This window comes from Rhipicephalus sanguineus, chromosome 3, assembly GCF_013339695.2.
Source record: "Rhipicephalus sanguineus isolate Rsan-2018 chromosome 3, BIME_Rsan_1.4, whole genome shotgun sequence".
In the NCBI taxonomy this organism is placed as follows: Eukaryota; Metazoa; Arthropoda; class Arachnida; order Ixodida; family Ixodidae; genus Rhipicephalus; species Rhipicephalus sanguineus.
The window spans coordinates 217,672,628-217,687,929 of record NC_051178.1 but is presented as its reverse complement, the minus strand read 5'-3'; the positions used below and the strand labels follow the sequence as shown (position 1 = coordinate 217,687,929).

General features: G+C 45.3%; 1 protein-coding gene across 1 annotated transcript in view; it reads left to right on the top strand.

The window, feature by feature from the left end:
- LOC119388302 (prostaglandin E synthase 3) overlaps nt 1-15,302 on the top strand; it is a 105,805-nt gene that overhangs the window by 10,226 nt on the left and 80,277 nt on the right. Inside the window, exon 2 of the mRNA XM_037655998.2 lies at nt 8,236-8,416. Coding sequence (XP_037511926.1) covers nt 8,236-8,416 — 181 coding nt within the window. The remainder of the gene's footprint in view (nt 1-8,235; nt 8,417-15,302) is intronic.

The window sequence follows — 15,302 nt, the reverse complement described above, 5'->3', positions numbered from 1 at the left end:
GAAATAGAAAATAAAACGCAAATACTATCAAACTCGAGTGCAAGTATCGAACCGGCAGCACGGACTGACAGACTGCCTGCGCAATACGTACAGCGGGGATGGAAAGACACGCGAACATGCGGCATCTGCATTCTTTGCTGTTTCGCATTTATTTTCAAGTGGTTATAGCCTGGATCATTAATGAAAAGACGACGTCATCCATGACACAATCAAAGACCATCTAGTATCTTTTTATTGCCACCACGGTTAGAGCGTGATGAAAACAGCGCGCCGCTATGTTCGCATTCCTTTCTATCCCCCTGTACCTGTGAAAGCCTGCAAGAAGCGCAAATGCAATTACACTCGGATGCAAACACGAATTCGTGAGCTTCGTGATACGCGCGGCCGTTCAGCGCCAGCTTACCTTAGTGTACTTGCACAACACCACCACGCGGCAGCGGCGAGCGGACGCGGAGCGCGCGCTCGACGGCCCCAGGAGAGCGTTCGCGCAGGCACTGAAAAAGAGAGGAGGCGCTGTGTAGTCGTGCTGACTGGTATCATGAAGGAAGTGAAGTGTTTTAACTACAATCACTATTTCATCAATCGAAGTGCACTCCGAGCTGGCAATGCACGTAGAAAAACACATGCTCTGCGACATGATTCCGGAATTTACGTGTATTACACCTGATTATGAAGTGCTTTGCATAAAGAATAACAACAACTTGTACGTGGTGTTTTACCGCCCACCGTCTGGTGATATCGGCGTATTTTTGGAACTTTTTTAGGAAATATTAGAATATTCAACATTTAATCGGTGTGACATTTTAATAGGTGGTGGTTTTAATCAGGGTGTCTACCGACCGGGAAAACTCAGGGAAATTGTGCTCCCATCAGGGAAAATCCACAGTAAGTTTATTGAAAGGCAACGAAAGTCGTGGTAGCGCTGGCTCAACATTTCGTGAACACATTTTTCACATCAAACGGCCGCTGCGGGAAAGTGGCGCACCTCGATGCTGTCATCGCCTTCGGAGTGGTGAAGTGGGAGAGAATCCGGCTAATGCGTGGCATGCTGGAACCATGAACCACGACACATCGTATCGTGCAATGTTGTCAGGGTGTTCTGTGACTACATGGTGTAGTTCTGTATTCTTTCTCGCGCGTGCTGTGCGTTAGCGCCCGATATGGTGTTTTTGTTATCGCCGCGTGTAACAAGCATGATTGTAGAAGCGGTAGCAGTAGATATAACGAGGTTGAGTTATCTTGCAAGCGATCGTTCAGGAAGCGGATGTCTTCGACAAGGCTGGTATCTGGCAAGCCATCCCGATCGGCGAGAAAAAAGACGCTTGTTGGCTGTTATTGGAGAGCTCACTCGCTCTGATCCCGAGCTTCAAAGATGCTATTTAGGGCTCCGTGAAGAATAGAATAAATTTCCAGGCGAGAGCTAGCGTAAATTCTTGTCTATATTACAACACATGTTTTCCTTCCATAAGCACTAAGCGTAACAGAAAAATAAGAAAACCTTGCGTAGGGCGAGAGCACATCAAAATGATCAAGATGAAAAGTAGACTGATAAAGGGTGTTTTTGTAAACGTTTTCTAACATCTATCGACAGCGTCCGAACCAAGTCAGGAGAGCAATCAGGCCCTGAACTGCAAGGACTGTAGGGATGCTTTAACTGAAATAACCGTTAATGGGAACAATCTGCCGGGTGTACTTTTAGCTGAGCATTTCAGTGAGCACTTTGCCAATGCTGTGCAACCACTGGGAAGCACTGCTCATACTCGAATTCCTTACCACAATGATGACACATTGTTTCTTGCACCCACAGATGAAGCAGAAATAGTGTGCACATTTTTATCTTTAAGAAACAGCAATGCTGTAGATGTTCATGGATTTCAGGTTGATGTCAGGCTACAGTACAAATTCTGGTGACTTCACGCAGCAGTCTGGCTAGTTGTGATGACGTTAGGTACCAGAACTTCCAGGATGGCCGCTTGTGCGTCACCAACGGAGCGACGGTGCGGAGCGGCCGTGGAAACGTCACTATATATTGTGAGCACGTGACAAGAAGCTTGTACAGTGTTGTGACGTCAGGGTACAGTAGGAACCGAAACTAGCTTTTAAAAACGTGCTGTAATTACTTTTTCAGGGCGCACTTGCACTTAGCACTACCTTTTAGGCTCTTGAGGGCTTGACCTTTCATTTGAAGCAAAAAAAAAACAAATGAAAATAGTGTCAGTACCTCTTTAAGCACATAATTGACCTTCTTGCTCATTGTTTAGCCTACGTGTTTAACCTAGTTTTTCATTCTGGCTGTTTCCCAAACCTCATGAAAGTGTCGAAAGTTTGTCTTATTATATAAAACTGGAGATGTTAATGATGCCAGTAATTACCGACCCATTTCAATAATAGCTGTATTCTCAAAGGGATTTGAAAAAATAAATTTCTTTCGCCTAAACAGTTTCCTTAACAAACACAACCTACTCTAAAAAAATCAGTGTGGTTTTCAGCATGGCAGATCTACACAGACTTGCGTTGTTAACACTTTCGTGACCTCGGAAAAATCGGCTGTTTTTGGGTAGTCCAGGAAATACTTTTTTCCAGACACAGAAATTGATTGATGCTAAAGTGTAGGGTATGGAGTGGTAGAGAAAGAATTGGTCTTTGCAACAGTATTAATTCCAAACAACAGATTTATTTCGAATATTATATGCAACAAAAAGGAAAAAGATTGTAAGAACATCAATGCTACTCTGCACAAGGTAATCATTAAAAAGAAATCGAAATATACGTTTTGAACAAAAAGCCCTTATAGAATAATACTGCAAATATAAGCTCTGTAAGTACCAAAGGTACTTGCATACAAAAACATAAGCACTAGTGCTTATTATGCCACCGCGCGAAGCAGTTTCTGGACGCGGTGAAACAAAGATTGGCTCACACTGCGTTGGCTTTTCGAAAATATGCATTCAGGCATAATTATTTGCGTGGTTGCATATCTCTCCGACGACTTCTGTAGTAAAAAACAACACGGAAGACGCCGCCGCACGGCACTCTGGAGAGCTAGGTCAAGGTCCACTCCACGGCGTCTTCGTGGAGGGAACTCCGCTCTTTCTGCAGCCGGCACCGAATGCTCCCGCCCGTACAAAGTTGACACCTTGCAGATAAGAGCTGTGGCCTTTAGTACGCACCGGCTACGTTTACATCAACGAGCGGCAGCAATAAAATGACCCAAGGAGAGAGCGAAACTTACTGGCGGAGACCTGCTGATGTTCCCGGGCAGTTTGACGCCCTATCGCCATCCGTAGAGAAGTCTGATGAATCGAAGTTGTCTTCAGTGTCTGTGCTGCTACCATCATTTAGAGATTGGCACTCAGATTCATCGGAATCTGTCAAAATTCGCAGTTTTCGTGGAGCATCCGCGAGCGACGTTCACGCCACAACCGAAACCACGAGCGATCACCTCCCCGACTGCGAAGAAGCTTTTAAAATCCCCCTGCGGTGGAAAAAAGAAACAAAACAATGAAACTGATAAAATACTGCCTTTTTTACCCTTTAAATGGCGTTACCTGTTCAGAAGCGCTCAGAGCGCCAAAATTTGAACTTGAAGTCATCGTTAACATACTAACGATGGGAATAGGCGCAGTCACGAAAGTGTTAACCCTAAAAGAATCGATGATTAAAAACTTACGCGGGGGTTTTCATTGGTTATAGCAAAGCCACCCTAAATGATCACATTTTGCTCGGGAAGTTGGACGCTTATGCAGTGTAGCCAATTCACTGTTCTGTTCCTCTTTGTACGAGAGGAAACAGTGTGTTTAAATCGCTCTTTTTCATCTTCAAAAAGCATTTCTTGTGGCATGCCTCAAGGAAACATCTTGGGGCCACTACTCTTCAATATCTACATGAACGATATTGTTAACATAAATGACGCCGCATTTCTACTCTGTGTGGATGATACCAGTATTTTTGTTCCAGGAAAAAACCCATCTGAAATTATTACCCAAGCCCAAAGCGTAGTATCAGATTTGCTGCGGTGGTCTATTGTTAATGGCCTGCGTATAAATGCGACAAGAGCAAAAGCTCTCTTTTTCAGATCCAGAGGCACGGAAATTAATCTTTACCAATCATTGACACTCGAGGAAATTGTGTGGAAATAGCGGAGAAACATAGTTCTGGGAATGACTTTTTCAGATCATATGACATGTCGTGTCATGTTGAATCGTTGACTAAATCATTATCGCGTACTGCTGGTGTTCTGTCACGAAGCAGGCACTTCTTTTTCCAGGAAAAGGTAAAGGGCAGATCTACCATGCCCTGTTTTCCCTCCATATAAATTTACTGCTTACTTGTGTGGGGCACCACAACCTTAAGTAACATAACGACAATTCAATTATTGCAAAAAAGGCACTGTGATATATTGCAAATGTCCCACGCAATACTTATACAGGTGCATTATACCCCCGCTATAAAATAATATGAAACTCGTTTGATTTTCGACTAATTTATAACTATTTCTTTGGAAAAAAAACAATTCCAAACATTTATTAAGGATTTATTCTACATAAGCATGCAACACACTGATTCATGAACCCAAAGCGCCGACAGGTGGCTCGTTCCTCATTCATGCACCACCCATTTCTTACCAGTGTGTCTGAACGGAACGAAAACCAAAAACGAAAAAAAAAAAAAAACGATATTTTGACTGGAACGAAAACTTAACTGAAACGTTATCTGTTATTTCGTTCCGGAGTGAAACAGAAATTTTTCAAATAGTTTTTCGGTTCACGGGAAAACTTGGCCATCTGGAACAATCAAGGTCCTGCGACGTGAGCCATGATGCATATGTCAGGGTACAGTATTAGTGCGTACCTCAGGCAGGAATTCCAAAGTAAAGAAGTGTTGAAATTGTGGGAAGAACGAAAATATTGGCAACCAGAGACGTTGATATTAACGCAAGTAGACTTTGTGTGCCTGTCACGCAGGCCAGCGGAGAAAGGGCATTCTCGGCTATGAAGCTTTTTGTATCAGAACAGTGGTCTCGCACATCAGAGAGTACACTCAGTGACGTGCTGCTTCTGAGATCGTGCTCACTTCCTTGACACAAAGTACTGAGCCTGCTAAAAAAATTCGTAATTGACTTCTGAGAAAATAATTACTACGACTACGAAGGTTCCTGACTTGTGCTAGTTGGTAGGAATTCATATGAATCAATGTTGCCTCCTTCCTGCTACACCGATTTATGCTGCGTCACGGTCCACCCCAGGAGCTTCTCAGCGATCGAGGCCGTGTCTTCGTGTCCGAAGCCGTCGAAGCCATTCTCAAAGAGTGCCATGCTGTTCACCGCTAAACTACTGCTTACCACCTGCAGGCGAATGGCCTAACCGAACGCTTTAACCGCACGCTCGGTGACATGCTCTCAGTGTACATCGCCGCTGATCACACAAATTGGGATGCCATTCTGCCCTTCGTCACCTACGCCTATAACACCGCCCCTCAGAGCACTACTGGTTTTTCACCCTCCTTCTTACTGTACGGAAGGCACCCGTCGCATACCATCGACACGATACTTCCATACATGCCGGATCCTTCGGAGTGTGCGCCTATTTCTGACACAGCCAGGCTTGTTGAAGAGTGTCGCGAGCTTGCCAAGACCTTTACGACGCATGAACAAGAGCGGCAGAAGAGCATTCGTGATGGCACCACCACTTCTGCGCCCACATTCCTTCCTGGAGCGCTCGTATGGCTCTCCGTCCCTACCACTGCAAGTGGGCTCTTGTCAAAACTGCTGCCGAAATACGAAGGCCCCTACCGTGTCGTCGAGCGCACGTCTCCAGTCAACTAACTGATTGAACCCATCGAACCATCTTCAGACATGCGCCGTCGAGGGCGCAACATTGTCGACATGGAGCGCCTCAAGGCCTACTATGACCCGCTCATAGTGACCAGCTGTTGGGTCGCCGGGCGGCTCCCTTTTCGTACCCGGGGTAATTGTAGAGAAGAAGCCTTGGAACATAGTAATGGGTTGCGCTCTCCAGCGCCTTCTAGTGGGTCGTCCTCTTTGGTTGCTTGTGAAAGGACGCCGCTCGCGCAGGGAGTTCTTGCCTTGCCGTGACTATCGCCATTACACATTGCCGTTGAGTGCCGTCTATTAAACACCTTAACAGTACAAATACTTCTGCTCTGAAGAACGTGGGAAGAACGTATTTTACCCCTGTCCCGCTTAAAGGGACCGACAACTGATTTTTCTCGACCCATTTTCTTACGGTGCGACAGAAAGCTCACCCCTCGCAGTGTTTGTAGCTGCAGTAGTTAATCCCAAAAGCACGTAGTTATTTTGCAAGCAGTATTTTTCGATCTGAAAGGCTCTAAACACGGACGCACCTTTCCTCCAGCAACACTGAGAATTGATAGCGATGCCACCAGCCCTTCTTGCGATTTGTGCAAGATATTGTTCTGCTTTCGCAGCAGTTCCTGTAACTATGCTTAACCACCTTTATGTAGAGCTTTTCAACTATTTTTGAAAATAACAAGCTGTTACACTGAGATGATGCGGCATTATACACCTTCCCTGTTTTTGTACCGCGTAGTGTGCGAATGCGTCGAAGGTTGCCTGCGCCTGTGTCATGGGTGACTTATTCCAGCGTCGTTACTCTTTCGATGCACGAGCCAAGCCAAGTAATCGAAAACGTCACTACGCATATGTGCGGCCGCGCGGAGTAGCAGCTCTCATCGTTTCTGAGACGAAGTGTAGGTAGCAAAACTATGTCGGCTCCAAAATCTTAGCGACCTGAAACTGTGTGCACGGTTGCACGGGCATGCTGAAAAGTTGGTCGAGAAGCACTGACGAACATGGGATCATTACGTCACGCGAAGAAAGCGCCACTTTAATGCATACTACTAACGCAGGCCTATATGTACAGTATTATGGAGTAATACCTTTTAATATAAACAAACAATATTTCAATACTAACAAGAAAATAGTTGACCGCGTACAGCAATCAATAGTCACGTGGCCGGGTTCATCAGATCAATCATGTTTTTGTCGCCAGAGGCGCGCGCCACAGGTCATTTTTCGCGACTTTCAATTAAGAAATAAATATATAAATACACTTCTCACGAAAAAAACAGCGTTGATTTGAGTCAATGCGACGGACAATCTTTGCATCAGTGGAGTCATCTCTATTCATGTTCTGGGCAGTTGTCGGTTCCTTTGAGGAGCGCAATTAACTATACCACAAACCCAGTGCTTTTTGTCGTTACTTTAACTTCAAATTCTTGCATACAAATAAAAACCATTACGGAACATTTTTATTTTGTTCTGGAACGGAACGGAACTTTTTGCGGGGGAACGAAACTTAAACCGAAACAAAAAATATTTCGTTCCGACACCCTGTTTCCTACAGCCCCTAGGTACACACTTCTGCACCTACTCAATAAATATGTAAATAATGATCCTAACCTTTTTATGTTTATAAACAAGAAATGTGTGAATATTTTTTTCACCCTTGTCTAATGTCTTTTTTTTATAACATGCTGTATAAACACCACTAGAATGAAACCACTATTCTTTCACGTATGAGTTTCGCGTATCACGCTTATTTTTATTATTGGTTGTTGTATTTATGAGTGTACATATATAGTTAATTCATTTGTTCTTGTCTAATTGTTCTATTATGTTTGTAAAACAGCCTCCTAATTTTTCTTTCCATGTACTTTTTTTTTCTTTTTTTCTCCTCCCTGCTATTACTGTACTTTATTAGTTAAAAGCCCTATTTTAAACTGCTGCCATGTACGTGGGTCCTCAGGCACTTTCAATTGGTTTTTTAACCGCTTTTCGCCTTAGGGACCCCCAACTCTAGTTGGAAATAGATATGATTCATTGATTGACACACCCATCTGTAGTTTCTGGAACCTTCAGCATCACATTTTCAATCTTGAGTGTGACTGTGCCATAATGCATGGCTGCATTTCTTTTGTGTGTGTGTGTGTGTGTGTGCGCTAGGTTATTTTTAATGGGTGATAATTCTACTACAATTAAAATAGTTCACTGTTGTAATGTTAGCATTTACATTAGAAAAAGCATTTCGAACATCTTGAGTGTTTCTGAGACGTGGTTTTGCACAAGTTTTTTTGATGAATGGCAAATGAAAATGTTTTAAAGTACATAGCTCTGTGTGGGCTCTTTTCATGGCACGGGATTACTGCTCCGGTCCGGCAGGTTGTTGCAGTTGATTCTTTTTTGTTTTTGTGCAGTCTTCCTATTCCCCCTGTACTGTGGGCACAGCGCAAGAATGTAGTGTATGTCAAAGTGGCCCTGGAAGACTGTAAAAACCCCACCATAAACCTAACAGCAGACTCCTTACACTTCAAAGGAGTCGGAGGACCAGATTCCAAGCCACACCAAGTGACGCTTAGGTTTCTCCATCCTATCAAGGTGAGGAATGGTGGATTTTGTGTGTCCTAATGAAAAGCTGCAACAGCTGTCTCTAATGCATGGTTTCCACTGTGCAAAGAACGACGCAAGGGGATGATATCACATTTTTCAACTGCTGAGGACATCATTGCAGGACAAGGCACCTGTCTGTCTCGTGTGAGTGCTGCACCAACCAAATGGTCAATGCATACCAACTATACTCGGCGACAACTTTTCTTGACAGCACTGTGGAAGCTACCGCACCAAAAAATAGTACTTAAAGGGACACTAAAAGCAAATAACAATTTATGTCGGAGTGAAAGCTCAGTGTATTTCAATGTCTAAAACGGCAGTATTATCAACAGCAGTGCCCTACTTACCGAGAAATTAAGCTAAATGTATCACACGATGAGCGCCACGAGCAGGACATTTTAGGAATGATCCCGATGACGTGGGAGAGTCTGAATACAATTAATCACTAGTAATCAAACTAGCTGCAAAAAAAAAAACAACTTTCCGTGCATCAAGCGATGTAATAAAACGCTGCTTGTTTTTTTCTTATGCTACTTGTTCGATTCATAGAAAAAAGAACCTCTTTGGCGTTGCTATGGGGAACGGCGCGCGTGGTTCAAAAGTTCAGTTTTCGCCGAGCTGCGCTTCGCCCGGTGCCATGCTTCGCTCACGCGGTCGCGTCTCAGTGGTAGTTTTGGTATCACATACTGCCGCGTGTGTTTTGCACGCTTGTGAAGGTCGCTCTGATAGAAAGTTCAACAAAATACCGCACCCATGTGATGTTGCCGGATGCCCGAATGGTGCACGCCGCCGCGCAGTAAAGGCGGGCAACGTTGGGCACGGCAACAGTGACGTGCGAAATACCACTTTCTTGCAGGTGATTTGAAGTGCGCTAACGCGATGCGGACCTCTAAAACATGATTTTATTTCAAAATAAGCACTTCTGTAGCACAAAAGTAGCACTACGAGGTTTCTGGACCGTTATTTCAACAATCAACGTCGACAAAGAGCGCACAAATGCGCGTAATACAGCAAGCGGCCCGGCAATGATGGCGTGAGCCAGGTAGGTGACGCACTTCACGCAACTAGCCAGGGATGATCGGCTCCACGTGGCAGTACCGCAGTTCAGTGAAACAGTGTCGGTTCACTGCAAAGGTGATTTAATTCGCGCGTGCATGCAGCGGGCGTCACTTCACAATGTGAAAAGGCCTAACTTCTCACCGGAGGGGTTGTTAGCACTTTTCAATAAAAATGCGCAGAAGAAAAAAAGCGGCTTGGTTGATAAGTGCATGTTTTTAAGGACGAGTCCATTTGCAACGAACTACTGCTACATAACGACCAGTTTTTGCGGTACTTTTGAGTTATAAACGGGTTCGACTGTATATGTAGTACGTACATGGAATGTCATGGAATGCTGCTTTCTTCTGCTTTATTTAGCTGTTTTAGCTGTCACAAACTCAATTTTTCTACTCGGAAAGGAGCCTCTAGCAGCTCCAAAAGCAGTTTTTTCTGCTCTAACATATGCTTTTGGCTGCTCCGAAAATCTGCTCCAAATTTGCTTGTCAGTCACATCACTGCATCACTCATCCTGCATGACTTTTCTTAAAAGGACTACAAGTACAAGCTTTATGGCGACAATAGAAATGAGTACTGCATGAGTGTGCTCAATATCACAGCTGCTGAGATTGAAGCATAAATTGTCACTTTTGCAGTAATTTCTCGTGTGATGACCAATTCCGAGCAGTTCATATTCCAGAGTCTCAGTCCTTATCTAATTCTAAGAAAGAACACAGTTCATTGGCTCTCCGATTTCCAATGTCGATAGGTGCAGAGCATCCTGGATGCGGAGCGCTTTGAATTGTCTTGTTCATAGCCCATTACAGTTTAAAGGGGTACTGACACAAAAATTTTGGCCACTCGTTTTTTTGCTGTAATGTGTTGCTGGGGGCCTGTTAGTCATAACACGGCACATCGTTTGCTGCAGCATACGGCAAATAATTACAGGCTCCTCATTACCGACCAGTGTCTGTTTCGGTTTCAAAAACGGCAAGCCTGCGGATGCAACTATCACCACCGCTCGACAAGTCAGCACACAGAACTGTGATGCACTTCCGCGTGGTTTGCGAGCAGCCGCCAAGAAGTAGGCTGCTGGAGAAAACGCGGCAAAAATACATGGAGGCTATGACGTCGTCACAACTTGTTGCAGCGTGGTCACGTGAGGGAAGCGGGGGGTCCCCAAGGGTCCATGGGTGTCAGTAGTGCGAGGATGTCGATCACTCACGCAAACTTCAAAATTCGTTTAAAATAACTTCCAAGCTATATTCGCTGTTGGTATTTTGCAGATGATATACGCATGTTCACCGGAATCGATCCCGCAGGCTATCTCGGCTGCGAAATACTGTGTCAGTACCCCTTTAATTAAAAGGACACTAAAGGCAAATAAGAATTTATGTCAGAGTGAAAGCTCATTGTATGACGTCTAAAATGGCAGTATTTTCAAAGCAGTGCCCTACTTACCGAGAAATTAAGCTAAATGTATCACCTGATGAGTGCCACGAGGGGGACATTTTGGAAGTGATCCCGATGACTTGGAAGAGTCTGAATACAATTAATCACTAGTAATCAAACTAGCTGCAATAAAAAAAGAACCTTCCACGCATCAAGAGACGTAATAAAACGCTGCTTGTTTTTTTCTTATGCTACTTGTTCGATTCATAGAAAAAAGAACCTCTTTGGCGTTGCCATGGGGAACGGTGCGTGTGGTTGAAAAATTCCGTTTTCGTCTAGCTGCGCTTCGCCCGGCACCCTGCTACGCTCATGCGGTCGCGTCCTGGTGGTAGTTTCGGTATCGTACTGCCGCGTGTGTTTTGCACGCTTGTGAAAGTCGCTCTGATAGGAAGTTCGACAAAATACCGCATGCATGTGAGGTTGCCAGATGCCCGAATGGTGCACGCCGCTGCGCAGTTAAGGCGGGCAACGTGGGGCACGGCAACAGTGTCGTGTGAAATACCGCTTTCAGGCGGGTGATTTGAAGTGCGCTAATGCGATGTGGACCACTAAAACGTGATTTTATTTCAAAATAAGCACTTCCTAGGCATAAAAGTAGCACTACGAGGTTTCTGGAGCGCTATTTCAACAATCAACGACTTAATATTTGTCTTTAGTGTCCCTTTAACTCTTTCAAGCACAGAAGTTGGCTTTGCTTTAAATTTTGAATTTTAATGCAAAAATTATGATAAAAGGTCACAAATAACACATTGAACGCATGAAAAAAAATTACGACTAGTAACAAAGTTCCCAGGAGGTGGTCACCGCTGATGACCACCGTGCCGGAAGGGTCTGTGCTCCACAAATATGTAACAACTGGTCGTTTTAAGTGTAGCAGCATACTTTGCGCTTTGCACAGAGGAAGTCACTTCTTGTGGAATTCCGAAAAACAGTTTTTTTTTTTCTTTCCAAAGGCAGAGTTGCACGTTGCATGTTTGACACATCCAAACTGTTCGAGATGGGTGTGCCTTTCTGCTACAGTTCGCACACTTTCGTGGTGAACACCTTGTTGGCTGATGGTTGGACGCTGCTGTACGAATGGCGAAGTCCACAAAGGATTTGAATTTCTTTCGTTTGGCCCCTGTGCCAACAGATGACTTACGTTTATCTGTACGATCTATAAGAGCTTGGACAGTCATCTGTCGGGCTAAATTTCTTCTAAAATCTTTCAAGGTCATCTTTTTGGAACCAGCATGTTCCCGAAAAATGATGCATGCGTTGACAACACTGCAGTCAAGAAGTTAAAAAAATATCTGGTGCCACCACTTGCGTGATTTCCAATCCACCTCATACTTCCATTTCATCACCCTTCCTCCCTCCCGTAGCCCTTTCATGCACGGTGGTCAGCGTAGGTAACCACCCTGAATAAAGTCGCTGTACAGAATGAAACTGATCCGAAGCGTATTTTTACTTGCACAGCCAGCAAGAAATACTCTTCCGCTGCGTGTTACACCAAAAAAAATTCGCGTGCAACCTCACGTACCTCTGCGCCCGTATAATCTTTCAGGGTACAGTGCGGGAAACGGCATGCTTGTTGCAAACTTTTTCTTGTAGGGAAAAAAAGTGCCCTGGATAACTAGCGCCATCTGGAGCATCTTCATAAACGACTAAAAGGGCAAAGCAAACACGTATTCACTCGCTCAACCTCTAGATGTCACTGCTAAAAAATGTTGAAATGGTGGTCACTGTAGGTGACCACTGTGCCGGAAAGAGTTAAAGTCCTGTTCAGCAACACGTGGTCTGCAAAATGAGACTCCATGCAACAGTTTTCGCTCGAGTCCCAGCCACGCATCCAAGAGTCGTTCCTCTTGTGTGATGTAAGCGCCCAATTCAATTTTGGGAGCTGGAAACTCGCCTTGGTTGCTGTGTTTTGACAGTGCATACTCGAACGGCAATGGCTGCGACTCCACAAGGTATTGATAATTTGGTTTAAATCAAGAAACTAGCCAAAAAGTAGCCAAGCCGTTTTTTCTGCTGCCACCGGCATAACAAAGTAGCCAAGTTTGCGCAGTGTAGCCAAACCTGGCAACCCTGTCATGCACAACTATTTGTGCTGTGTCTGGTCAGAGGCGTTTCCTCCTCAGAGGCCACGCAAGCCTGCACAAAGGGATGCGCACTCCAGGTGGCGTTACAAGCTGGGCAGCTGGTGACCTCACCTTGAGAGAACATTGCCGAGTGCTTGAGTGGTTTCTTTAGTCGCCGAGGTGATTGGCTGCTGTGGGTGTTGTATGCGACTATAATTCCGCATTCTGTGCGTGGTCTTTTTTAATGATCAACACTTTTTGCGCAAAATTTTCTCAGACAACGGACGAAACAGACACGGACGGGCGCAAACTTCCAACTGATTTTATTATCAACAAGTGACATATATATATATACACAATTATGACTACGTCAAAACAAAAACAACAATGGCACAGGTGTGCAGTGTGTCAGCGCGCATCAGCTACTCCCTCCCCCAAATGTAGTGTTCGTTCCAAGAAGGCCATTTCCTTCTGTGTCAACGAAACTGACGTCATGCTCACGCAGTTGCTGCCCTCCCGTTGCATTTTTGCTGCCTCCACAATCTCTCGCGTTCGCTGATCCCCGTCATGAAAAACAGCAGTACACTGTTGATACAGCGGTTTACACCCACACTCGTGGCAATGAATGGCCAAATTTCCATCCCTGCCCCCTTCCACCCTGTTCGCATGCTCATGCAGGCGGTGGTTTAGACACCGACCTGTTTGCCCAATGTAGGGTCGTCCACACGATAGTGGCAACTTGTAAACGACTTCCTTCGTGCAGTCAACATACTTCTTTCGGTGTTTTACGCCGCATTTTTCCTTTTTGGGTATAAATGGGCTTGTGGCGATGCATAGCTTTGACAGTTTCTCAGGCGCAGACATGACCACCTGTACGCCGGCTTTTGCACCAATCTTTTTAAGATTATGCGAGATGCCGTGCAAGTAAGGAATCACCGCCATCTTTCTAGGCCGCGTGGTCTCCTGACTGTCACCCTGATTGTCTTCAGCTGAAACAGCCGCAGCTTTCTTCTGCGTTCTCCGAATAGCATCAGCCACAGCGACAATCATATCCTGCGGGTAACCGGCTGACGTCAGGCGAGACACCTGCGCCTTGAAGCTTAGGTCCATACCGTGCTTGCACGTCTTACTGAGCGCATTGTTCAGACAGGAGCTGATTATGGCTCTCTTCACCAATTTGGTGTGGGCGGACCTAAAGGGCAGCAATGGTTTCTGGCTACGCGGTTCGTACATCCAACACACGTGAGCTCTTGAAAACGTGTTGAAAGCTCACGTGTGTTGGATGTACGAACCGCGTAGCCAGAAACCATTGCTGCCCTTTAGGTCCGCCCACACCAAATTGGTGAAGAGAGCCATAATCAGCTCCTGTCTGAACAATGCGCTCAGTAAGACGTGCAAGCACGGTATGGACCTAAGCTTCAAGGCGCAGGTGTCTCGCCTGACGTCAGCCGGTTACCCGCAGGATATGATTGTCGCTGTGGCTGATGCTATTCGGAGAACGCAGAAGAAAGCTGCGGCTGTTTCAGCTGAAGACAATCAGGGTGACAGTCAGGAGACCACGCGGCCTAGAAAGATGGCGGTGATTCCTTACTTGCACGGCATCTCGCATAATCTTAAAAAGATTGGTGCAAAAGCCGGCGTACAGGTGGTCATGTCTGCGCCTGAGAAACTGTCAAAGCTATGCATCGCCACAAGCCCATTTATACCCAAAAAGGAAAAATGCGGCGTAAAACACCGAAAGAAGTATGTTGACTGCACGAAGGAAGTCGTTTACAAGTTGCCACTATCGTGTGGACGACCCTACATTGGGCAAACAGGTCGGTGTCTAAACCACCGCCTGCATGAGCATGCGAACAGGGTGGAAGGGGGCAGGGATGGAAATTTGGCCATTCATTGCCACGAGTGTGGGTGTAAACCGCTGTATCAACAGTGTACTGCTGTTTTTCATGACGGGGATCAGCGAACGCGAGAGATTGTGGAGGCAGCAAAAATGCAACGGGAGGGCAGCAACTGCGTGAGCATGACGTCAGTTTCGTTGACACAGAAGGAAATGGCCTTCTTGGAAGGAACACTACATTTGGGGGAGGGAGTAGCTGATGCGCGCTGACACACTGCACACCTGTGCCATTGTTGTTTTTGTTTTGACGTAGTCATAATTGTGTATATATATATATGTCACTTGTTGATAATAAAATCAGTTGGAAGTTTGCGCCCGTCCGTGTCTGTTTCGTCCGTTGTCTGAGAAAATTTTGCGCAAAAAGTGTTGATCATGGAGTACCAACTAGCTCGAACCCACACCTTGTTAAGTGGTCTTTTTGTTATTG